The 26,715-nt window shown below is 49.6% G+C and overlaps 1 protein-coding gene and 1 pseudogene across 1 annotated transcript; one reads left to right on the top strand and one right to left on the bottom strand.

Annotated features, from left to right (window-relative positions):
* Positions 1 to 3,481: 3,481 nt before the first annotated feature.
* Positions 3,482 to 9,426, top strand: LOC100392548 (uncharacterized protein CXorf49-like). Its single transcript, XM_078364322.1, is given in 6 exon segments — positions 3,482 to 6,762; positions 6,765 to 6,907; positions 7,476 to 7,632; positions 8,187 to 8,263; positions 8,552 to 8,605; positions 9,294 to 9,426. Coding segments are annotated over 5 exon segments (1,506 nt in total). The 5' UTR covers positions 3,482 to 5,687; the 3' UTR covers positions 9,294 to 9,426.
* Positions 9,427 to 11,447: 2,021 nt separating this feature from the next.
* The window catches only part of LOC144581053 (ADP-ribosylation factor-like protein 5A), a 42,067-nt pseudogene continuing 26,799 nt past the window's right edge, over positions 11,448 to 26,715 (bottom strand).

Genomic DNA, 26,715 nt, shown 5'->3' with positions numbered 1-26,715 from the left:
AATCACCTGTCTCAGAGAAGAGAACTACGTGGGTGAGAACCTGCTCAGGGCCTTCAGCCTGGAATGCTGTGAGCCTCTCAGCTCTCGGGCTGTTGGTCTCAGCTCTCCTCTATCTGGGTGTCTGCTTCTCAATACCTTCAGTGCCGCCTGGGTGGGGGTCTCCCGACCGAGCTGCTACTCCATACAATGTTACTTCCCTCAGCACTATTTTTTTCTCCACTTATCATGGCAGGCAACGTACAGAAAGAAAACATCACGATCCATGTGCACAGTTTAATGAAAGAGTATCAAGTGCATGTGTACGGGAACGCTCCCCTAGGTCCCAGAGGAGAACACCGCCAACATCCCTCAAAGCCTCCTGCGGTGTCCCTGCCCGGTCTCAGCCCCACTCCCACTCCGAGGTGAAACCAACATCCGGACTTTTTGGATTGTCCTTTCCTTGCTTTTCTCTGTGGTTTTGTAGCCTAAGTATAAAAGTATGCGTGCTTCAATAAGGTAGGTTAGGGTTGCCTGTCATTTGAAGTTGCAGGAATGGAATCATCAAACATGTCCGTGTTGTTACTTGCTTCTTTCACTCAATGTCATCTTTGTAAGAGTCACGCCTTTTATTACGTGGAGCACTTTGTCCTTTTCCGCTGCTGAAATAGAATTCTGTTCTATGAACATACCGCAATGTATTGATCCCGCCCCATGAAAGTTGCAATTTTTGTTGTTTCCCATATTTGGAACTGGATGACTACAAAAATCCTACTCCATAAACCCTTGGCACAAGTTGGCACAAGTAAAGGAGTCCCGAGAGGGACGTGTAGGCTGCTAAAAGCATGTATTTTAAAGAGGATCGCAGACGACTAACAAGAAAATGTTCAAAAGAGAAGACCAACAAAAGACCAAGGGCAATAGAAGGAAATAAGGTAAAAGCAGAAATCAGTGACAGGGGAAACAAGCATAAGGATCACAAAACCAGAAGTTGGGTGTTTGGAAGAAGAAGGAAATCGGTAAAAGTCTTGTGAGACCGGTCAAAAAAACAGGGGAGAAGGGCACGGCTATCAGGAAAGAAAAGGGAGAAGTCCGCACGAACGATGTTACGTCCCTTCTCATGTTGCTATGCAGAAACACCCATGACCGAGGCATTTATCAAGAAAAGAGCTCATGGTTCTGCAGGCTGTACAGGAAGCGTAACGGCTTCTGCTTCCGGGAGGACTCAGGAAGCTTGCCATCATGGCGGAAGGTGAAACAGGAGCAGGTGCTTGTTACACGGTAGGAGAAGCAGCAAGGGAGAGAGCAGGGGGAGGTGTCACACACTCGTAAACAACCAGACCCGTGAGAACTCACTCGAGACGGTGAGGACAGCACCAAGTGGATGCTGCTAAACCATTCCTGAGAAATCCAGCCCCGTGATCCTGCCACCTCCCACCAGGCCCCACCTATAACATTAGGAGTTACAGTTTGACACGAGACTTGCTGGGGACACAGATCCAAACCATGTCATATACAGACCCCCAGCGGTTAGAAGGAGGACACCTGGGGGAGCTGGGTATTCACACAGTGCCCATGCAGTAACAGCAGGTGGGCGATTCAATACAGAGAGCAGATGGCACCTTCACAATAGAGGAATCTGGAACAGCCCCCCGACCACATAGTCAAGATGAACATCGCCAGTCATGAGACAAACCGACATGGAGAATCTGCTGATGTCAGGCACCGAGAAGGGCAGCACGTCTGCTGTGCAGTAGTCCTGCCAAAAATGTTCAACCTACCTGAGTCTAACCACAAGGAAGCCACTAGACAAACCCAAGCTCCAGGGCTTCCTGACGACAACGGCACTGGCTTCAAGCACACTTTACACATTGCCTGAAAGCACACTTCAAGGGACACCGAAGCGACTTGATGGGCCGGGAACCACGGCTCAATACCTGTAATCCCAGCACGTCAGGAGACCTAGGTGGGTGGATGGCTTGAGATTAGGAGGTCCAGAGCAGCCTGGGCAACACGGTGAAACTCCGCCTCTACAAAAAAGTATTTTAACAATTAGCAGGGCATATCGGTGTGCGCTTGTAGTCCAAGCTACTCAGGAGGCTGAGGTGGGAGGATGGCTTGAGCCTGGAGGTCGAGGCTGCCGTGAGCTGGGTTTGCGACATTGCACACCAGCCTGGGTGACAGAGGGAGATCCTGTGTCAAAAGAGACCTGACAACTAAATGCAAAGCATGATGTTTGATCGGAAAGACAATTTTGTTAGAAAGCAGCCTTGAGGGATACTGCGGCACCGTGGGGACAATCGGAAAATGTTTCTTGTCATGGTACAGTATAAAATTGTATGGTCTCAATGTTACATTTTCCTAAGTGTGATGATGGCATTAAGGTTTTGTGGGAGGCCATGCCTTCTTTTAGACGATGCACGCTGCAGTATTTATGGAGGATGGAGCTTAATGACTCAAAGGGATCTCAAATGATTCCACAAAACAAGGAAAAATACAAGCAGGCACACACACACAGAGAAAGACAGGAGGGGGCAGGATGGAGGGAGGGATGAAGCAAATGTGAGAAAATGGTAACACCTGGAGGATCCTGTAGACGAACGTACGTACGGATGCTCCTTGCGCTTTCCCTGCAACTCTCCCATAGCTCCCTAATTTTAACAAAAGCAATCTGGGATCCAGGGGGCATTCCGGACCATTTTATTCCAGTCAGCTTGAAAACAAAGAAAAAGGTCACCAGTCGCTAGGAAACAAAACCTGCCCAAACTGACGTGAGAAGGAATAGCCAACCTGAACAATTCCAGAATCGTTGCAGAAAGATGTCAGTCGTCATAGGCTTTCCACGAATACACTCCAGGAACCCCCAGCACATTCTGGCAAACATCCTAGGAATACACATCTTCCCTCTGACACAAACTTGTGCAGAAAACTGAAAGGGAGGAACAATCCTCCACTCACTGTGTGAGCTTGGCATAACCTCGATACCAAACCCCGCAAGGTCACGTAGAGAAACGTTGCAGGTCACTCAAAGGCTCATGACATAGAAGCAAAAGTCAAAACCAGAATCTTAGCACACTGAATCCTACAGGATAGAAAAAGGAAAATACCTAATATGGCATGACATATATTGGCTCCATCCCAGAAATACGAACTTAATTTCCCTTCAGAAAATAAACAGCTACAATAATCCACATTAACGGATTCAGGGAGAGAAATATGCTCTTCTTAGTCACAAAAGTATTGACTAAATGGCAATATCCATTCGAGATGTAGTGTTGACAATTTTTTTTCCCAAAAAGTCAGGTCTCTTGGGCTATAATTTTTACAGAGTTCTACGGGATTTTGTGAATGCATAGGGCTGTGGAAACACCAGCACAGTATATATATATATAGATATAGAGCATCGCCATCCCTTCCAGCTTCCCTGGCGCCCTCTGGTAGTGAACTCCTGGTCTTAACCCTCAGATCCTGGCAATCACCTATCTGTTTTCTGTTCCTAGGGTTTTGCCTTTTCCAGAATGTCATATAAACGGAATCACGTGGTACGTAGCCTGTGCCTTCGGCTTCCTTCAGAGGAGACTGTGACCGCAATTCGACAAAGTAGCAATGCATAGTTTCGTGACCTGGGTAGTAGTTACCTGGCTTGATCACCTTATAACTCCTTGTTAAAAGACTGGCTTCTGAGTTCTTTCCGTGTGTGTGCGTGTGTGTGTGTGTGTGTGTGCGCGTGTGTTTGTGTGTGTGAGTGTGAGAGAGAGAGAGAATGTGTCTGTGTGTGTTATGTTTAAAAAACATAATTTACTTTCAACTGCTTCTGACTTATTTATCTTGGTGTGGGTTATTAAATGGCAATTATGAATCCTTTAGAGAAAGTGAGTGATCATTGGAAAACTCAGCAGAGTGATTACCTCTGGGGTGTGCAGGGGGGAAGTAGTGATCGGGGTGGGGCAAACTGAGGGTTCCAAATGCTGCCAACCTTCTGTTCTTTGCTCTGCATGGGAGTGGCCCGGACTTCAACACTGTACAACCACAGGGGCTCCATTCACGCTGGATCATGTGAATGGGGCACCCTGGAATCCTGCAGATAGAGTTGGCACGGCCACCCCGGCGGCCACAGCCTACGCGACCGTACCTGGCAAACACGGGTGCTGGCTTCATCCTTCGAGGAAACGGATGATAAGAACACGTGTGGGGGAAAGGAGGCATTATTGGCGTGGAGGTTGAGGACAGATGTGCATGAGGTTGTCCGAGTTCACCCAGGAGTGTGTTCCAGGTGGGCTAAAGTCCATGGCTGTTACTCACCATGGCCACTGTGATCCTATGATTGCCATCTCACATCCCCGTCTGGGGTGCCCTGGGCCTGCACCACAGCCTGGACGGCCACCCTTTGGGACTCTGGCTGGCAGGCGTCCGAGGAGACTCACCTTTGGCTCTAGCTGGAGCCTGAAGAGGACACGCTCTTTTCGGCCGGCAGAGTGACAGTTCCCATCTGCAGATGTCCCTGTGGGAGCCCTGGCACCTGGTGCAGGTGGGATTCTGCTCAGGGCTCCACCACTGCAGCTGCATCAAGGGCAGGCACGCAGCTCGGCAGACCTCCGGAGCCCGTCAGAGCTGAGTGGCAGGACAAGGCAGGAGAGGGTCTAAGGCTCTCCCGGCCAGGCCCCACGTTCCTCTTGGTGGGAGAGGAGGCTTGAGGGAAAAGGAAGAGGGGGGCAGTGAATGAGGAGAGGGGTCGACCTCTTCCTCTCCACTGGGGTCCAGGTGGATTCCTCTAATCTCAGGAGCCTCGGATTCTGCACTTCTTTCCCCTAGAAACGGAAAGCTCCACCTGACCATGGCCTGGGGCATACACTTTAGAGCCCCATTACTGTGCGGGAGGCGATCTGAAAATGGAACTGAGTTGGTGGAAGCGGGGCTGGCAGATCTAGCCACTGAGGGATGAGTTCACGCCTTCCACGACTTCGTCCGTGGGCTTCTCCCGTCCCACACCCTGTCGATCATGGCCCATTATCCCTGGAGCAGCGCTTGGGGCTGGAGTTCTGTCCCCACCAGAACCCACCTCGATGTCTCCGGTGGCAAAAAACCAAAGCTGGAGAGTCCCTGACACGTGTCTTCCCCTTGACACCAGCCCGTTGTGCTACCGGGCCAAAGCTTTGACCCTGACATGCTTCTTGAGAATTGAGCACTCCTCTGTGTATGCTGGGTGCTTTGCGTGCATCACGACATTTACTGTCCGAAACTGATGAGCTGCCGGCAGCTCTCCCCTTGACCCCCTTACAAATAGGACACTAGGGCTCAGAGACATGGCTCTCCTTGGAAAGTAGGTGCCCGGCCAGAGGCGGCAGGACAGGAACAAAGAGATGGATCAAAGAGCTACAGTGCACCCTGGCCCCAAGACCCGACCAGAGTGCAGCCACCCAGTCAAATGACCCGTGTGGTGGCAAACCAAGAGCCTCTGTCACCACTGGTTAAAGTCCAGAGACCTGGCCCAACAAGGGGTGCGCTGGTTGGCGGAGACGGGACCAATGAGAAGGTGCGAGGCCGTCGTCTAGGGCACAGGGAAGCCACGCGCTGTCTTCTACTTCCACCTGGGGTGAGCGTCACTGTTTCTGTCAAGTGACCCGCTTGGCTGGGTTCTGCTCTCCCCTCCCCCATTCCGCCGTTACCAGGACGACTGTCTCCCCACAGCCCAGGCTGCCGGGACTGACACCATGAGCTCGCCTGACGAGGTGCCTGTTTGGGGGACCCATTTGGACCTGGAGGGTGGCGAGCAGGCTGGCGCCCTCACGGTCAGCCCCAGAGCCCCACGGGGCCATGGCCACGGCCTGTATTTCAGGGTGCTGCACAGCTGCAAGGGCGAGGGCGAGGGCGAGGGTGGGTTCGCAGATCCGGGGGGCATCAGTGTGGAGTCAGACAGCGAACTGATAGAGGAGGGAAGGGTGGTGCTCTGGGGCCGGGAAGCCCCGCCTGGCAACCCGGTCGACGACCAAAGGGACGGTGTGGAATACTCGTCTTGCCTGGCCGAGGAGCCAGCCGCCATCGTGCCGCCCACCAGCGTCCAGGGACACCCGTCCCCAGAAGGCGCTGCTGCCAAAGGGTCCGCTGACAACTGGGCGGGACCGGAGGTCCGTCCCAGTGAGAGAGGCTTGCTGGGCCCCAGGCCTGGAAAAAGGCATCATGCCTCCGCCCGCCCTCTCCACCTCACTGGTCCTAGGGCAGGCCCGGCCTGGCAGCACCTGCAAAGGGGCTCGAAGAGCACGTGGAGAGTCCGCGTGGATCTCCAGCAGCCCTCCGCCAAAGGCCCCGCCGTGCTGTCTGTGGAAGACTCTGATTCCACAGATGAGAGCTGCGACTTGCGGCCGATGAGGGTGGGCATTCACCGCAATGGAGGGAGCCAGGCCAAGCCCCAGAGCCCCAAGAAAACAGCAGGCGCACGGAGGCACCGCAGGCAGAGTTTCTCGCTGGTGCCGGGCCCTTTCCTGACCTCTGCTCCGCGCGGACTCACTCCACTTGTGGAGAGGCCGGCTGTGGGAGAGCTGGAGAACTCTCCCTGGAAGAAAATACACAGCCGGGCCCGGGGAAATGTGGAGGTCAGGCCCAGCTACTCAGGAGCTGCCACGGCAGGGGCCCTGCCCCGGGGCCCTCGGAGGAGGAAGACGGCCCAGGAGAAGAAGTCCCAAGGAGATGCCTCTCAACTGGCCCTGGGGAGAGCCTTGCCTATCTGCCTAGAGAGACTCTCAGCCACTCCCCAGGAGCCGGCCACCTTCCCGCCATTCTTAGGTGTGCGGCGCAGGGGATGTCCAAGAAACCCCAAAAGCCTAAGCACAGCAGCCCTACCAGGAGGAGAGCCACAGGAAGTGGGACCAGGGAGTCCCAGGCTGCGGCCAGAGAGGATAATGACACACATAGAGAGGACATCCCAGGGGCCCAAGTGAGTAGACCCTTCTCGCCCTCCTCTCCCTCTTCAAACTCCTCCTCCTCTGTCTCCCCCCCATGCCTCCTCTCTTCCAGCACACACCTGTTTACCCATGCCCCGTCTGTCCCTTGCTCAAGAGTTGTTATCGGGAGCCCAGGGACACTAGAATGCCGGATCGGGGTCTTTGTCGTAGTGGTACACATTAAAGGGAGCACTTGGTGTGTGACGGGCAGGTCCTGCCTCCTCCCGCAGAGAGGAGCTGGGATGGAAGGCAGGGCTGGCAGCTGGTTTGGATGGGGTGGCCCCTTCAAGTGTGGGCACAACCCTGGGCCGTCTAGGCTCATCAACTTCCGGATTCCTCCTTCCGTAACTGTTGCCTGAGCCAGCTGGCAGGGGGTCCCCGGGCTATCCCACTATCCCCAGTGTTTTCCCAGGCTGGGCTCTGCCTCCTGGCCTGGGGCTGACTGAGGGAGAAAGTGCTAATGAGATTAGGCTCCCGAGTCTCCACCTTACCACAACCCCTCCCGACGTGCACTCACCGCCTGCCCCCACTGCCGGTGTGACTCAGAAATTTCTGTTTTAGCCTCCCCCACAGAGGCCAGGGCTGTCTTGCCCTTGCATGCATTGTGGAGAATTCAGCAGTGGCGACCCCAACATCAAACCTCCGCAAGTTCCAGGAACTTCAGAGCCCTCGGCCTACAGCCTGGGAGGCCTCCTGCCCAGACGCCGTGCCCACTCCAGTGATCACATCTCACCGGTTTGATGGGGTGGAGGGGAGAGGGGTCGGGGAGGGAGGGAAACCTCTGGCTCTGTCGCTTCTGGGGGCTCAGCCTTGTTCCCAGGCTTCCCTTCCCACCCAGGCAGCTGTCCCATGGAAAACAGGCTGTCGATGGGGCCGGCTTTAAGCCACCTCGTTGTCTCTGAGGGGGGGTTTGTGTGATGAGGGGCGCTTTGGAGCAGCGCCCCAAACTCCAACTCTGGAAGGAGACTTTCGGCGGCACCAAGCCCTTTTCTGTTAAGTCCTGCTCAGCCACACTGGCCCTCCCTGGGCCTGCCTATGGCTGCTGCGCTGCTGGCGTCCAACCGGGAGTCACAGCGTAGGGGGCCACAGGTGCAGCACATGGGCCCACACTGGTGAACAGGGAAGACGGTCCCACAGGGAGACTTGGAGCTGCTGGGCAGAGCAAAGCCAACGTGTTGCCAGCAGAGGGTGGTGCTGCCTCAGGTTAGACACCGCTAGGCCCTTTCCACCTCACTGTGAGGGTTAGAAGCTGGATTTTCTGTTCTCTTTCAGGTGACCATCAGCCAGCTGTCCATCCTCCAACACCGGAAAGGCAGCAGCCACCTCCGGGAGCCCAGAAATGTCTCCGGGTAATGCTTTGTGTGGCTCCTGGAAATAGAGGTCCACACTGGGTGGTGGGATCCGTGTCCCAGTTAAACTGATTTCTGTATCCCCCGGCGCCCCATGCGCCATGCCCCAGCCTCCACCTCCCACACCTTATGGAGGGGAGATGCCTCTTTTCGACTGAGGGTTCCGTACCAACCCACCTCACCACTGGGCTGCAGGCTATGTGGGGCTGTAAGGGCCGGGGGAGAGAGGGAGGACGAGGAGAGAGGGAGCCAGAACTGACCGATCACTTCTCTTCCTCCGGTGTCTAGCGGTCTAGTGCATATGGCTACAGAGGGAAATTGACCGTCTTACAGAGCAGTTAGGTATGACGGAGCCCTGGCTGGGGCAGGGGTGGGCAGCGCTGTCTTTCTGCAGGTGCCGAGGGTGGGGGTGGGGTGCAGGTGCAGGCGGCATCACCGGGACTGACTTTCCTCTGGGGAAGAGAACCAAGCAGGCCTGGCCCTGGAGCCTTCTGTGCCTTTCCAGCTGGGGGTGTGCACAGACAGCAATGTGTCGTCTGAACTCCGTGTACACTTTGTCCACCAGTCCCAGAGATCTCCTTCTCTTGGGGCCATTAGAGATACCGCATGTGTTTTCCCTTTAACCGCTGCCTGGTACGGCGCGTGCGGTTTTTGCTTGGTGGCTGGCGTATCTGTCTCGGAAACACATTCTGAACGGTTCTGGGATGCCCCAACACCTGAGAACCACTTTCCTGCTTAGAAGGCATTTCCACCCTTACTTGAGGTTGACCGGTGGGTGAGTCAGTCCCAGGGCCGCTGGGGTTTCAGGTTGCAGGGCTAGGCGGTTGGTTCCCCATGGGGGCAGGGGGTGGATTTCTGTTTCCCTGGGTCTGGAGTGCCCGGTTCTGCCTCTAGTTTCAGGAGCCATGAGCTGCTTTGACTTTTGAAGTGTGTTGAACACATCATGCCCCTTGCCACGATCTCAGTAGCATAGGAGGGCTGTGGGCTGGCCCTGGCTGGAGACCCGTGCCTGAGCCTCTCTCTTTCACAGAATGGAGTCAGAGTCTTCCAGTAAGGCAAGCAGCTGCTACCTCTGGAGCCCCAGACCTGTAGCCAAGCTGCTTTTCTCGGTATCCTCTTCCACTACAGCTGCCTCCCTTCCACTGCAATGCAGTTCAAAGCAGTTTCAAATAAAGTCATTCTCATATCCTGTGGTCTGTGGTCTGCCCTCTCTGCGATTGTTGGGAGTGTTGAGGGGTGTGGGATGTTGCTTTTTTCCCTGGCTCTGGAAGAACAGTTTCCCTGGAACTCTGCAGTGGGCTCCTGGGCCGGCCTCTGGGCAGCAGCCCTGCACGGGGCTCACCATAGTGCCCTGGGCCCAGGTGCCGTGGGGGCCTTGCTCGGCCACAGGAGCATTTTCTCCCTTTCCTGGACACGCCCTGCTCATGGTCCCTCCTCTTCTCCTACTTTGGGGTCTCACAGGTCCCCTTCTGCAGCACTATTCTCCCTCACCTTCAGTAGGCACTGAAAGCCTCCTTCCAGAATCCCAATCTCTCTCGCCTTTCCTCCTGCGGTTCACTCTGTCCCGGTTCTGCACTGTCACTGTCCTTTCCATCATGAGCATCCTTGCTCTCCCCAGTGGGTTGACGCCGGTGGCCTTTTCCGAACGGTTATTTCCGTGCATGGAACACAGAACATGACGGAGCTCATCCTCCCTCTCACTCTCAGGGGCCCAGTCCTCTTTCTGGCGCCATTATGTCTCTCTGGTGCCACCACACACGCGGTCAGGTCATCCGGTTCAGAAACCCAGGCGGCATCCTCAGTTCCTCTCTCCGGCCTCACAGTTGAACCTCAGTTACCAAATTCTATCAGGTCTCCTCCTTAGTGTCAGTCGCCAGGTGGGGGCAGAAGCCACATCCTGGTGGGTGGCTGAGCCAAAGGGAAGGTTCAAAGAGCAGGGAAGTAAAGGACCCGGTAGTCTCTTGGTTGGAGGTGGGGGCGCTGCGTCTGCTCTGGTGCCCTTGGGCCAACCTGGTGGACACTGCCTGCCAGCAGCTACACGAGAGGCGGCTTCCACATCCTTGGTGTCCTGTAGGTGGCCAACAGCCCTTTCTGCAGCCAGTGGGTCCATACCGTTGATTTGAAAATGGCCAGCCGCTTCCCAGGTCAAATGTGGTTACTAGGCCTGGCTGTTCTTAGATGGTCCCTGTCAAATATAGTTCCACTACCCCCAGGCCACAGGCTTTTGTGGACGTGACATTTCCGCATTCCCGCTCAGCCTTCCAGACCACCTCTCGAGGTCACATGAGATCATCGAGCTGCCTGTTCTGCCTTGACCCACACTGACAGTTGGGATTGCCGCCTTCCTTCTGCTGGAATCCTTGGCTGGGTGGGCCCCAGACTTGGGCACACTTTCCGGTTCCAGTGAGGAAGTGCATGTAGGTTCTGCCAGCACCCGCCGACAAGAGACTGGGTATTGAACAGATGAAGACAATAGGAATACAGATACCATTCAGGGTTTGTGTGTGTGTGTGTGTGTGTGTTTGCACACGTGCGCGTGCACACACACACACAAGCACCCGCTTGAGAATTAAATTAATTGGGGGTGCTCTCCTTTGAGGGACAACTGGCCAATTCATGGAGTTGAGGCAGTGTTGAAGGATCCGTGAAGGAAGGAATGTGCAAACGCAGGGCTGGGATCTACCTTTCACAAGAAGTGTTGTTCAGTTCTAACACCTAGGAGGGCGTGGAGTGTGACAAAGGGGACGTCCCCTCACGCAGGGATGGGCGTCGGAGCTCCCAGATGGCTGGAGTCGACACAGTAGGTTCCCGATCCTCTGTGGGATGGAATGCAGGTCTCAGCACTCCCTTGTGTGGGTGCAGTGATAATGCCTCAGAGTCACCAGAGGGTGCCTCATCTAGGAAGCAGGGAGCTCCTGTGGGGGGGGGTACCACGGCTTCAGATAATTGAGACACGGGCAGGATGGGCACAGTGAGGGTGGAAAGCGGGAAAGAGGGACTACTCTGAGTCATCTGGTCAGGCTCGGTACGGCCTTCCCCCATACTCTCATCGTGTCTCCCTGCCGGGCCTGTGGTGTGAGCTCAGTGAGGGGGGCCATCACCCACGGGGTTGGCCAATTACAGGGCTCAGACACAGAAATGAATGGTGCTGGGAACCTACCCCATCCCCAACAAACCCCTGGCCTCAGAGGCTGGGCTGGGCTTGATTCCTCGGGTCAATGCTTCGACCCTGATGCAGGTGATTGTTTCCTGTGGGGATAACACAGCGGGCTGGTGTCTGGGGGAAGACGTGTGTCAGTGACTCTCCAGCTTGGGTTTGTAGCCACCAGAGACATCTAGGTGGGTTCTGATGGGGGGCAGACCTCCAGCCCCAGCCACTGCCCCAGGGGCATGGGCCATGGTCAACAGTGTGTAAAAGCGGAGAAGCCCGTGCATGGAGTCGTAGAAGGCGAGAACCCATCCCTCGATGGCTACGTTTAACAGCCCCGCCTGTCAGCACACAACCTCAGCTCCATATTCAGAGCACCTCCCACACCGTAATAGGGCTCTAACATGTATACCCCAGGCCATGGTTGGGCAGAGCCTTCCGCTACTAGGGGAAAGAAGTGCAGAATCCGAGGCTCCTCGGATGAGAGGAATTCATTGGGCCCCAGTGGAGAGGAGGAGGTTGAGCCCCTCCCCTCGTGTAGTGCCCCACACGTGTTCTTATCATCCGTTTCCTCGAAGGATGAAGCCAGCACCCGTGTTTGCCAGGTACGGTCGCGTAGGCTGTGGCCGCCGGGGTGGCCGTGCCAACTCTATCTGCAGGATTCCAGGGTGCCCCATTCACATGATCCAGCGTGAATGGAGCCCCTGTGGTTGTACAGTGTTGAAGTCCGGGCCACTCCCATGCAGAGCAAAGAACAGAAGGTTGGCAGCATTTGGAACCCTCAGTTTGCCCCACCCCGATCACTACTTCCTCCCTGCACACCCCAGAGGTAATCACTCTGCTGAGTTTTCCAATGATCACTCACTTTCTCTAAAGGATTCATAATTGCCATTTAATAACCCACACCAAGATAAATAAGTCAGAAGCAGTTGAAAGTAAATTATGTTTTTTAAACATAACACACACAGACACATTCTCTCTCTCTCTCACACTCACACACACAAACACACGCGCACACACACACACACACACACGCACACACACGGAAAGAACTCAGAAGCCAGTCTTTTAACAAGGAGTTATAAGGTGATCAAGCCAGGTAACTACTACCCAGGTCACGAAACTATGCATTGCTACTTTGTCGAATTGCGGTCACAGTCTCCTCTGAAGGAAGCCGAAGGCACAGGCTACGTACCACGTGATTCCGTTTATATGACATTCTGGAAAAGGCAAAACCCTAGGAACAGAAAACAGATAGGTGATTGCCAGGATCTGAGGGTTAAGACCAGGAGTTCACTACCAGAGGGCGCCAGGGAAGCTGGAAGGGATGGCGATGCTCTATATCTATATATATATATACTGTGCTGGTGTTTCCACAGCCCTATGCATTCACAAAATCCCGTAGAACTCTGTAAAAATTATAGCCCAAGAGACCTGACTTTTTGGGAAAAAAAATTGTCAACACTACATCTCGAATGGATATTGCCATTTAGTCAATACTTTTGTGACTAAGAAGAGCATATTTCTCTCCCTGAATCCGTTAATGTGGATTATTGTAGCTGTTTATTTTCTGAAGGGAAATTAAGTTCGTATTTCTGGGATGGAGCCAATATATGTCATGCCATATTAGGTATTTTCCTTTTTCTATCCTGTAGGATTCAGTGTGCTAAGATTCTGGTTTTGACTTTTGCTTCTATGTCATGAGCCTTTGAGTGACCTGCAACGTTTCTCTACGTGACCTTGCGGGGTTTGGTATCGAGGTTATGCCAAGCTCACACAGTGAGTGGAGGATTGTTCCTCCCTTTCAGTTTTCTGCACAAGTTTGTGTCAGAGGGAAGATGTGTATTCCTAGGATGTTTGCCAGAATGTGCTGGGGGTTCCTGGAGTGTATTCGTGGAAAGCCTATGACGACTGACATCTTTCTGCAACGATTCTGGAATTGTTCAGGTTGGCTATTCCTTCTCACGTCAGTTTGGGCAGGTTTTGTTTCCTAGCGACTGGTGACCTTTTTCTTTGTTTTCAAGCTGACTGGAATAAAATGGTCCGGAATGCCCCCTGGATCCCAGATTGCTTTTGTTAAAATTAGGGAGCTATGGGAGAGTTGCAGGGAAAGCGCAAGGAGCATCCGTACGTACGTTCGTCTACAGGATCCTCCAGGTGTTACCATTTTCTCACATTTGCTTCATCCCTCCCTCCATCCTGCCCCCTCCTGTCTTTCTCTGTGTGTGTGTGCCTGCTTGTATTTTTCCTTGTTTTGTGGAATCATTTGAGATCCCTTTGAGTCATTAAGCTCCATCCTCCATAAATACTGCAGCGTGCATCGTCTAAAAGAAGGCATGGCCTCCCACAAAACCTTAATGCCATCATCACACTCAGGAAAATGTAACATTGAGACCATACAATTTTATACTGTACCATGACAAGAAACATTTTCCGATTGTCCCCACGGTGCCGCAGTATCCCTCAAGGCTGCTTTCTAACAAAATTGTCTTTCCGATCAAACATCATGCTTTGCATTTAGTTGTCAGGTCTCTTTTGACACAGGATCTCCCTCTGTCACCCAGGCTGGTGTGCAATGTCGCAAACCCAGCTCACGGCAGCCTCGACCTCCAGGCTCAAGCCATCCTCCCACCTCAGCCTCCTGAGTAGCTTGGACTACAAGCGCACACCGATATGCCCTGCTAATTGTTAAAATACTTTTTTGTAGAGGCGGAGTTTCACCGTGTTGCCCAGGCTGCTCTGGACCTCCTAATCTCAAGCCATCCACCCACCTAGGTCTCCTGACGTGCTGGGATTACAGGTATTGAGCCGTGGTTCCCGGCCCATCAAGTCGCTTCGGTGTCCCTTGAAGTGTGCTTTCAGGCAATGTGTAAAGTGTGCTTGAAGCCAGTGCCGTTGTCGTCAGGAAGCCCTGGAGCTTGGGTTTGTCTAGTGGCTTCCTTGTGGTTAGACTCAGGTAGGTTGAACATTTTTGGCAGGACTACTGCACAGCAGACGTGCTGCCCTTCTCGGTGCCTGACATCAGCAGATTCTCCATGTCGGTTTGTCTCATGACTGGCGATGTTCATCTTGACTATGTGGTCGGGGGGCTGTTCCAGATTCCTCTATTGTGAAGGTGCCATCTGCTCTCTGTATTGAATCGCCCACCTGCTGTTACTGCATGGGCACTGTGTGAATACCCAGCTCCCCCAGGTGTCCTCCTTCTAACCGCTGGGGGTCTGTATATGACATGGTTTGGATCTGTGTCCCCAGCAAGTCTCGTGTCAAACTGTAACTCCTAATGTTATAGGTGGGGCCTGGTGGGAGGTGGCAGGATCACGGGGCTGGATTTCTCAGGAATGGTTTAGCAGCATCCACTTGGTGCTGTCCTCACCGTCTCGAGTGAGTTCTCACGGGTCTGGTTGTTTACGAGTGTGTGACACCTCCCCCTGCTCTCTCCCTTGCTGCTTCTCCTACCGTGTAACAAGCACCTGCTCCTGTTTCACCTTCCGCCATGATGGCAAGCTTCCTGAGTCCTCCCGGAAGCAGAAGCCGTTACGCTTCCTGTACAGCCTGCAGAACCATGAGCTCTTTTCTTGATAAATGCCTCGGTCATGGGTGTTTCTGCATAGCAACATGAGAAGGGACGTAACATCGTTCGTGCGGACTTCTCCCTTTTCTTTCCTGATAGCCGTGCCCTTCTCCCCTGTTTTTTTGACCGGTCTCACAAGACTTTTACCGATTTCCTTCTTCTTCCAAACACCCAACTTCTGGTTTTGTGATCCTTATGCTTGTTTCCCCTGTCACTGATTTCTGCTTTTACCTTATTTCCTTCTACTTTCCTTGGTCTTTTGTTGCTCTTGTTTTTCGTACTTTTCTCATTAATCATATGTTACCCTATTTTATATGGTTTGGCTGTGTCCCCACTCGAATCTCAACTTGAAATGTATCTCCCTGAATTCCTATGTGTTGTGGGAGGGGCACAGGGGAAGGTGATTGAATCATGGCCAGTCTTTCTCCTGCTATTCTCATTTTAATGAATAAGTCTCACAAGATCTGATGGGTTTATCAGGAGTTTCCGCTTTTGCTTCTTCCTTGTGTTCTCTTGCTGCCACCACGTAACAAGTGCCTTTCTCCTCCCGCCATGATTCTCAGGCCTCCCCAGCCATGTGTAACTGTAAGTCCAATTAAACCTCTTTTCTTCCCAGCCTTGGGTATGTCTTTATCAGCAGTGTGAAAACTGACTAATACAGTAAATTGGTACCAGTTGAGTGGGGCGTTGCTGAAAAGATGCCAGAAAATGTGGAAGCCACTCTGTAACTGGGTAACAGCCAGAGGTTGGAACAGTTTGAAGGTCTCAGAAGGAGACAGGAAAATGTGGGAACGTTTGGAACTTCCTAGACACTTGTTGAATGGCTTTGCTCAAAATGCTAATAGTGATATGGACAATGAGGTCCAGGCTGTGGTGGTCTCAGATGGAGATGAGGAACTTGTTGGAAACTGGAGTAAAGGTGACTCTTTTTATGTTTAGTGAAGAGAATGGCTGCACTTTGCCCCTGCCTTAGAGATTTGTGGAACTTTGAACTTGAGAGAGATGATTTAGGGTATCTGGTGGAAGAAATGTCTAAGCAGCAAAGGGCCCAAAAGGTGACTTGGGTGGTGTTAAAAGCATTCAGTTTTAAAAGAGAATCAAGCCGGCTGCAGAAATTTGCATAAGTAGCAAGGAGCCTAATGTTGGTCCCCAAGACCCCAGAGAAAATGTTCCCAGGACATGTCAGAAGCCTTTGAGGTAGCCCCTCTCATCACAGGCCCGGGGCCCCAGGAGGAAAAAGTGGTTTTTTGGGCTGGGCCCAGGTTCCCCATGGTGTGTGCAGCCCAGGGACTCGATGCCCTGTGTCCCAGCCACTCCAACCGTGGCTGAAAGGGACCAATGTAGAGCTCGGGCTGTGGCTTTGGAGGGCGGAAGCCCCAAACCTTGGCAGCTTCCATGAGGTATTGAGGCTGTGGGTGCACAGAAGTCAAGAACTGAGCTTTGGGAACCTCGGCCTGCATTTCAGAAGATGTATGGAAACACCTGGATGCCCAGGCAAAAGTTTGCTATGGGGGCGGGGCCCTGGTGGAGAACCTGTGCTAGGGCAGTGCGGAAGGGAAATATCGGGTCAGAGCACCCACACAGAGTCCCTACTGGGACACCACCTAGTGGAGCTGTGAGAGGAGGGCCACTGTCCTCCAGACCCCAGAATGGTAGATCCACTAACAGCTTGCACCATGCTCCTGGAAAAGCTGCAGACACTCACTGCCAGCCTGTTAAAGCTGCCAGGAGGGAGCCTGAACCCTACAAAGCCCCCAGGGCAGAGCTGCCCAAGACCATGGGAACCCACCTCTTGCATCAGCATGGCCTGGATGTAAGACCTGGAGTCAAAGGAGATCATTTTGGAGCTTTAAAATTGGGCAGCCCTGCTGGGTTTTAGACTTGTATGGGGCCTGTAACCCCTTTGTTTTGGCCAATTTCTCCCATTTGGAATGGCTTTATGTGCCCAACACCTATATCCCCACTGCATCTAGGAAGTAACCAGCTTGCTTTTGATTTTACAGGCTCATAGGTGGACAGTACTTGCCTTGTCTCAGATGAGACTTTGGACTGTGGACTTTTGGATTAATGCTGAAGTGAGTTGAGACTTTGAGGGATCGTTGGGAAGCCATGATTGGGTTTGAAACATGAGGACAGGCCAAATGCGGTGGCTTATGCCTGTAATCCCAGCACTTTGGGAGGCCAAGGCGGGTGAATCACTAGGTCAGGAGATCGAGACCATCCTGGCCAACATGGTGAAACCCCATCTCTACTAACAAAAAAACATGGATAAATTTATAACAAAGGGAAGAAACCAGCCTAAAAAGGCTGAGAATACCCAAAATCAGAACCCCTCTCCCTCTGCAGCGGATTACAGTTCCTCATCAGCAACAGAACAAGCCCTGATGGAAAAGGACTGTGTGTCATTAACAGAAGTAGGCTTCAGAAGGTGGATGATAAGAAACTTCTGGGAGTTAAAAGAACTTGTTCTAACCCAATGTAAAGAAACTAAGAACTTTGAAAAAAGGTTTGATGAAATGCTAACAAGAATAGACAATATAGAGAGGAATATAAATGAACTAATGGAGTTGAAAAACACAACACAAAAACTTAGCGAAATATGCACAAGTTTGAATAGCCGAATTGATCAAGCAGAAGAAAGGATATCAGAGGTTGAAGACCTACTTGATGAAATAAAACGAGAAGACAAGAATAGAGAAAAAAGGATAAAAAGGAATGAGCAAAGTCTCCAAGAAATGTGGGACTATGTGAAAAGACCTAATTTACGTTTGATAGGGGTAACTGAATATGACAAAGAGAATGAATCCAAACTGGAAAATACTCTTCAGGATATTATTCAGGAAAACTTTCCGAATCTAGCAAACCAGGACAATATTCAACCCCAGGTAATACAGAGAACACCACAAAGATATTCCTCAATAAGAGCAACCCCAAGGCACATAATCGTCAGATTCACCAGGGTTGAAACAAAGGAGAAAATACTAAGGGCAGCCAGAGACAAAGGTCAGGTTACCCATAAAGGGAAGCCTATGAGACTTACAGCAGATCTCTCAGCAGAAACCCTACAAGCCAGAAGAGAGTGGGGGCTGATATTCAACATCCTTAAAGAACAAAACTTTCAGCCCAGAATTTCATATCCGACCAAACTAAGCTTCACAATTAAAGGAAAAATAAAATCTTTTATGAACAAGCAAGTACTCAGAGATTTTATTACCACCAGGCTGGCTTTACAAGAGCTTCTGAAAGAAGCGTTATACATAGAAAGGAAAACCCAGTATTAGCCTTTCTAAAAATATACCAAAAAGTAAAGAGCATCAACATAAAGAAGAATTTACATCAACGAATGGATAAAATAGCCAGTTAATATCAAATGGCAGTAACCCTAAATTTAAGTTGACTAAATCTCCCAATCAAAAGATACAGCCAAAACCTAATGGTATGCCATATCCAGACCCATTTCACATCCAAAGATGCACAAAGACTCAAAACAAAGGGATGGAGAAAGATTTACCAACCAAATGAAGAGCAAAAATAAATAAATAAATAAAAAGCAGGAGTTGCAATTCTCGCATCTGATAAAAAAGATTTCAAAGCAACAAAGATATGGTGGTAAAAGGATCAATGCAACAATAAGAGCTAATGATCCTAACACCCAGATACATAAGACCTATAAAGAGATTTAGACTCAACGAGACAGGAAATTAATAAGGGTATCCAGCTTGAACTCTGATCCGGAACAAGTAAACTCAATAAATATTTATAGAGCTCTCCACTTTAAATACACAAAATATACATTCTCCACCTTAAATACACAAAATATTGATCGGCCATTATTAATACCCATTTTTAGAATAAAGCTACATTCCCGTCCTCTCTCCCTCTTTTTCTTCCTCTTTCTTCCTCTCCTTCACTCCTTTTTTCTTCTTTCTTTCAAAAATAAAAAATAAAATAAAATAAATAAATAAAATGAGCCTGGTGTGGTGGTGCATGCCTTTAGTCCCAGCTACGCAGGAGGCTGAGGCAAGAGAATCGCTGGAACCCAGGAGGTGGAGGTTGCAGTGAGCCAAGATCACGCCACTGTACTCCAGCCTGGGCAACAGAACGAGAGTCCATCTCGAAAGAAAGAAGGAAGGAAGGAAGAAGGAAGGAAGGAAGGAGGGAGGGAGGGAGGGAGGGAGGGAGGGAGGGAGGGAGGGAGGGAGGGAAGGAAGGAAGGAAGGAAGGAAGGAAGGAAGGAAGGAAGGAAGGAAGGAAGATGAGGACATGAGATTTGGGAGGGGCCAGGGTCAGAAAGATACGGCTTGGGTGTATCCCCTGTCAAATCTGAATTTGAATTGTATCTCTCAGAATTCCCATGTGTTGTGGGAGAGACCCGGGGGAGGTAATTGGATCTTGGGAGGCAGTCTTTCTCCTGCTATCCTTGTGATAGTGAAGTCTCACAAGATCTGATGGGTTTATTAGGGGTTTCCACTTTTGGTTCTTCCTCCCTCTCTCTTGCCACCAACATGTAAGAAACACCTTTCACCTCCCGCCATGATTCTGAGGCCTCCCCAGCCATGTGGAATGAAAGTCCAGTTAAACCTCTTTTTCTTCCCAGTCTCGGGTGTGTCTTTATCAGCAGTGTGACAACAGACTAATACACTCGTTCAAATACATGCTTTTAGCAGCCTACACGTCCCTCTTGGGACTCCTTTACTTGTGCCAACTTGTGCCAAGGGTTTATGGAGTAGGATTTTTGTAGTCATTCAATTCCAAATATGGGAAACAACGAAAATTGCAACTTCCATAGGACGAGATCAGTGTTCATACAACGGAATACTATTTCAGCAGCAGAAAAGGGCAAAGTACTACTCCACAGAATAATAGGCGTGAATCTTACAAAAATAACATGGAGTGAAAGAAGTAAGTAACAACACGGACATGTTTGATGATTCCATTCCTGCAACTTCAAATGACAGGCAACCTACCTTATTGAAGCACACATACTTTTATACCTAGGCTATAAAACCATAGAGAAAAGCAAGAAAATGACAATCCGAAAAGTCAGGATGTTGGTTTCCCCTTGGAGTGGGAGTGGGGCTGACACCGGGAAGGGACGCCCCAGGAGGCTTTGAGGGATGCTGGCAGTGTTCTCCTCTGGGACCTAGGGGAGCGTTCCCATACACGTGCACTTGATAATCTTTTAACTGTGCACATGGATTGTGATGTGTTCTTTCTGTACGTTGCCTGCCAGCATACACGGAGAAGAAATAGTTATAAGGGAAGTAACACTGCATTAAACAGGTAAGTATTTTATAACCCGAAGGATAACCAAAATTATTTTAGCTGTTTATATCAGGCCTCCTTGAGAGTAGTAATATCAGCTTATTGGTAATAACAGCTTTATTTTCAAATTCTCATAGATTTGCCTAAACATCATAGGAATGATGCTTACACAATTGTGAAATAAATTTCGATTTGTTGGTAAATATTTTACATTTGGGTGGTAAGTTTTCATTCACGATTTGTGACTTTGTGCTGGAATCCCATGCACTTGATACAGTTTCTCAGGGGAGATTTGTTACCTCTCCATCCACTTATTCTCAGAGGTGGAGGCCCAAGAACTGGAGAAGAAGAAATGATCAAAAAAATCTAAAAAGATGTGTCTTCGACATAATACATTAATTTCACCAGGTGAGGGCAGTGCCGTTTTAAGCTGTTTGCTGGGATGCAAGTGGAGGCAGCTGGTGATTTCATGCCTTCTGACTTTGTCCTCGTCTCTACCATTAGCTGCTGGGATTGAAAGGGCCATTTGTGCCAGTGAAGGTGGAAGCAGTGTTGGCAGTCCTTCTGATGGGCTGCATCTCTTTTGCCTGTTTGGCACGTCCATCTTAACGCCAACCTTGCCAGCTGCTGTCCCCGGCAACTCTTTTCTTCCTCTTGCTTCTCCTCAAGCCCAACTTAGACCACTGATGTGCTAGATAAGGCGTGGGGCCCTGACAGACAGAGTGATAGCAGCAGGCTGGAGTGTGCAGCCCTTTGGGGCCTTATTATTTCTTGTGAATAAAGCCAGAGGCATTTTCCCAAAAAGTCAGCCTCCATCCCAGGATGCGTTTCCCCTGCTTTTGTTTCTGGTCTTGTACTCCCCCAGGAGTGGGTTGAGTGAAGGCTCCACACTGGTTTGTGGCATTAATAGGGTCAAGTAGGAAGAATGTCGTGATTATTTCATCCACTGATGAAATGAAAGAAAAACGATTCTCTGGGGCCGGGCACAGTGGCTCATGCCTGTTCGGGAGGCCAAGATGGGCCAATCGCTTGAGCTCAGGAGTTCAAGACCAACCTGGCCAGCCTGGCAAAACCCTGTCTCTAAGAAAAATACAAAAACTTAGGCAGGTGTAGTGGGACATGCCCTGTAGTCCCAGTGGCTTGTGGGGCTGAGGTGGTAGGATCGCTTGAGCCTGGAAGGTAGAGCCTGGCAGTAAGCCGAGATCACCACTGCACTCCAGACTGGAAGACAAAGTGAGACCCTGTCTCCAAACAAACAAACAAACCAACAACAACTATTCTCAGGGGGTCACCCCTCTGCCTAGAGATAAACAACATTTCCCATGATAAGTACCACTCCATCCTCTGATTCCATTATTTAGAAGTCCAGCAACTGTAAGAACTTACTTAAGGGTGAATCAGAAGCAGAAATCAAGGAACCACTTATGTTGAAACTTTAAATTACTACTTAAGTAAACGGTCTTCTCAGATTCTTATTAGGGATTTTTCATCTTTTTCAACTACATTTCTTTTTTGAGAAAGGGTCCCAGCCTATCACCCAGGCTGGAGTGCAGTGGCACGATCATAGCTCACTCCAGCCTCGAACTCCTCAGCTCAAGCCATCCTCCTGCCTCAGCCTCCCAAAGCCCTGGAATTCCAGGTGTGAGGCAGCGCACCCAGCCTTTTTCCTCCCTTTGAACTACATTTTCCTTATCACTAATTCTGTCATACCATTAGAAGAAATTGGAGGGAAAAAATTAGTTTGCCCATAACTCTAGGACCCAAACACCTCAGCTGATTTTTCTCTCCATGGTTCCCACTCTAAGATCATAGAAGTACAGAATATGAGAACTAGAAGAACTCTTGGAGAAATTTAACAGGCCAACTCATGGTCAGTGTGCAAGTGAGGAATCTAAGAGCTGGAGGGGCAGCGCCATGTCAAGGCCACCAGATAGTTCAAGGCTGTGCCTCCTCAGTCTCCATTTTGTCCTTCAGCAGGGCAGAAACCACTCTGTCTCCTCATACGCAAGCCTCTTGTGGATTGATATAGAAGTTGGTGCAGCTTCTTCCCAACCTCTTGACTAGTTCAAAGCACTGCAATCCATCACATTTGCTGTCAGTTACAGCTAGAACCAGATTAGCCCATGAGAGCATCTTAGGTGGAGAAGCAGCTGTTGCTTTTACTCCGTCCACAGCACCTGTGGTGTGCTGGGGTCACCCAGGATGGTTGTCTCTTGTTATTGTACAATTCCGTACAGGCCCAACAGATGGCAGAGTAAGGTAGGACAAGTGCTAGACCCGGAATCAAAAGACCCAGCTCTCTCCTAACCTGCTGAAAAGCACTTTCCCTTTCAGAACCTCCATTTCTCCATCTGTGAAAAGAGACAGGTGGCCTGGAACAGGGCTTCTCACCCTGGGGTCCATGAACTTTCTGAAACTGTGTGCAGAGTTGTGGGAGGTGGTGTATGCCGTCTCCTAGGGAGAGTGTATAGCGCTTTCATCTAATTCTCAAAGAGCTCCTCTTATGGACTGAAATGCGTTTCCCCAGAATTCATGTTTAAATCTTAACCTCCAATGTGACTGCATTTGGAGGCAGGGCCTTTAGGGAGGTAACTAAGATTAAATAAGGGTGAAGCCTAATCCAGTAGGACTGGTGCCCTTAGAAGAAGAAGAGACACCAAAGTGCTCTCTCCCTCTCTCTGTCTCTCTCCCCAACCCCCTCTGAGGACACAGTGAGAAGGTGACTGTCTGCAAGCCAGAAAGAAGACCCTCACCAGGAACCTAATTGCTGGCACCTTGATCTTGAACTTTTAGCCTCCAGGACTGTGAGAAAAATCTCCTTCATTCAAGCCACCCAGCCTGTGGTATTTTATTATGGCAGCCTGAGCTGACTAATACCAGTCTCATAACCCAAAAAAGATTCAGAGCCACTGGATCCACTGGTCCCCAAAAACCAGGCTTGGGCATTCATGTTCTGCAGCAACATGTCTCTAGATATTTTGTAGACTTCTTTTAAATTGTGAACCTTTGAAATACATATTTTACATATTTGTGATTACAGCGTATATGCAAATCCATTTTCCTTTTTTTCCACTCAGAATTGGGCAGCATATTACTTATTATTGCAACATACTGTGTTTTCTATTGGTTGCATAGCACAAGTTTGGATCTATATAAACCCATATCCAGAGTTTAAGTCCTGATTCTACCACCTACTTACTACCTCTGTGACCTTAAGCAACTTATAATATTGTGTCCGACCTACCCTCTGCGGGAAGACTGAGCTCGTTCGGAAAAAACCGGACCGCAGGCTAGAGGAAATTCCTTAAGTTCAGGCTTTATTGAGAGGAAAGAGCCTCCAGGCGGACCAGCCGGGAGGAAGAGGAGAATGGCCGCGCCGCTCAGAGGGGCAGGGTTGTTTTATAGGGGGCTGAAGGGCTGGGGGTGGGGAAGCCAAAAGCCGAGGTGGTGGGCAACTGTTGGTCAGTTTGAACTGCTGGGCGGGAAGCTGGGCGGTGGGAAGCTGGGCAGCGTGAGGGCTAGGGCCGGTATGTAAAGTGAGAGATACGGGAGCCTCTTTGTGGGGGAGGGAAAGAGAGAGAGCTTTTGCGGTAGGGACAGAGTTTTCCAAACAAATATATTTGTGCCTTGTACATGAAATGGGGATAAGGGCTGGGTACAGTGGCTCACGCCTGTTATCCCAGAACTTTGGGGGGCTAAGGCAAGAGGATCACCTGAGGTCAGGAGTTCAAGACCAGTCTGGCCAACATGGTGAAACCCCATCTCTACTAAAAACAACGAAAACTAGGCAGGCATGGTGGCACACATCTGTAATCCCAGCTACTTGGGAGGCTGAGGCACCAGAATCACTTGAACCTGGAAGGCAGAGGTTGCAGTGAGCTGAGCTCTTGCCACTACACTCCAGCCTGGGTAACAGAGTGAGACTCCACCTCAAAAAATAAAAATAAAAATAAAATGGGGATATGATTAGTATCTGTATTAGTCCATTCTCACACTGCTATAAAGAACTGCAAGACAGGATAATTTATAAAGAAAAGAGGCTTAGCTGACTCATGGTTTTGCATGGGCAGGGAGGCCTCAGGAAACTTACTATCTTGGTGAAAGGGGAAAAGGTATGTCTTACATGGTGGCAGGTGAGAGAGAACAAGTGTGTGAAGAAAGAACTGTCAGACACGTAAAGCCATCGGATCTCGTGAGAACTCACTCACTGTCATGAGAACAGCATGGGGGAAACCACCCCCATGATCCAATCACCTCTCACCAGGCTTTGCCCTTGACATGCGGGGATTATGGGGATTACAATTCAAGATGAGATTTGCATGGGGACACAGAGCCAAACACTATCAGTATCTACCTCATGTGGTCATGATGAGAATCAAATGCTATAGTGTATCTAGAGGACCAGGCATATACTAAAGTTTCAACAGATATTAGCAGCTCTTAGCATTGTTGAATACTGAAGTTGTTATCAGTTTTTTTGCCTTTATAAATTATACTGCTGTGATCAAATTTCTTTGTACATAGAGAATTTTTTATCTTTTAAACAATTTCCTCAGGCTAAATTCCCTAGAGTAGTATAACTGGGTCAATAGCTAGATTATTTTCTTCTTAGGATTTTGAATTTCTATTTTTTTATTCAAATATCTCATTTATATTTACTTATCTGTAGATCTCTTTCGTCCATACATTAAAAAAGGAAAACATAAGCAAATTAAATCAGTGAATTTCTTTCTAGAAGTTCTTTTTTTTTTTTTTCTTCTTTTTTTTTAATTGCATTTTAGGTTTTGGGGTACATGTGCAGAGCATGCAATACAGTTGCATACGTACACACAGAGCAGTGTGTTTTATTTGCTTTCTCCCCTTCACCCACATTTGGTATTTCTCCCCTGGCAATCCCTCCCCGCCTCCCCCTCCCACTGGCCCTCCCCTTTTCCCCCTATAGACCCCAGTGTTTAGTACTCCCCTTTCTGTGTCCATGTGTCCTCATTTTTCATCACCCGCCTATGAGTGAGAATATGCGGTGTTTCATTTTCGGTTCTTGTGTCAGTTTGCTGAGAATGATGTTCTCCAGATTCATCCATGTCCCTATACACGACACGAACTCATCATTTCTGATTGCTGCATAATATTCCATGGTGTATATGTGCCACATTTTCCCAATCCAGTCTATCATCAATGGGCATTTGGGTTGATTCCAGGTCTTTGCTATTGTAAACAGTGCTGCAATGAACATTCATGTGCATGTGTCCTTGTAGTAGAACGATTTATAGTCATTTGGATATATACCCAGTAATGGGATTGCTGGGTCAAATGGGATTTCTATTTCTAAGGCCTTGAGGAATCGCCACACTGTCTTCCACAATGGTTGAACTAATTTACACTCCCACCAACAGTGTAAAAGTGTTCCTTTTTCTCCACATCCTCTCCAGCATCTGTTGTCTCCAGACTTTTTAATGATCGCCATTCTAACCGGCGTGAGATGGTATCTCAATGTGGTTTTGATTTGCATCTCTCTGATGACCAGTGACGATGAGCATTTTTTCATATGATTGTTGGCCTCATATATGTCTTCTTTCGTAAAGTGTCTGTTCATATCCTTTGACCACTTTTGAATGGGCTTGTTTGTTTTTTTCCTGTAAATCTGTTTGAGTTCTTTGTAAATTCTGGATATCAGCCCTTTGTCAGATGGGTAAACTGCAAAAATTTTTTCCCATTCCGTTGGTTGCCGATTCACACTAGAGACTGTTTCTTTTGCTGTGCAGAAGCTGTGGAGTTTCATTAGGTCCCATTTGTCTATTTTGGCTTTTGTTGCCAATGCTTTTGGTGTTTTGTTCATGAAGTCCTTGCCTACTCCTATGTCCTGGATGGTTTTGCCTAGATTTCCTTCTAGGGTTTTTATGGTGCCGGGTCTTATGTTTAAGTCTTTAATCCATCTGGAGTTAATTTTGGTGTAAGGTGTCAGGAAGGGGTCCAGTTTCTGCTTTCTACACATGGCTAGCCAGTTTTCCCAACACCATTTGTTGAACAGGGAGTCCTTTCCCCATTGCTTGTTTTTGTCAGGTTTATCAAAGATTGTATGGTTGTAGCTATGTTGTGTTGCCTCTGATGCCTCTGTTCTGTTCCATTGATCTATATCTCTGTTTTGGTACCAGTACCATGCTGTTTTGATTACTGTAGCCTTATAGTATAGTTTGAAATCCGGTAGTGTGATGCCCCCCGCTGTGTTCTTTTTGCTTAGAATTGACGTGGCTATGCGGGCTCTCTTTTGGTTCCATATGAAGTTCAAGGTGGTTTTTTCCAGTTCTGTGAAGAAAGTCAATTGTGGCTTGATGGGGATAGCGTTGATTCTGTAAATTACTTTGGGCAGTATAGCCATTTTCACGATATTAATTCTTCCTAACCATGAACATGGAATGTTTCTCCATCTGTTTGTGTCCTCTCTGATTTCGTTGAGCAGTGGTTTGTAGT

Source organism: Callithrix jacchus, chromosome X, assembly GCF_049354715.1.
Source record: "Callithrix jacchus isolate 240 chromosome X, calJac240_pri, whole genome shotgun sequence".
NCBI lineage: Eukaryota > Metazoa > Chordata > Mammalia > Primates > Cebidae > Callithrix > Callithrix jacchus.
Note: the sequence above shows the minus strand (reverse complement) of the source record. Positions and strands in the feature narration are given on the sequence as shown.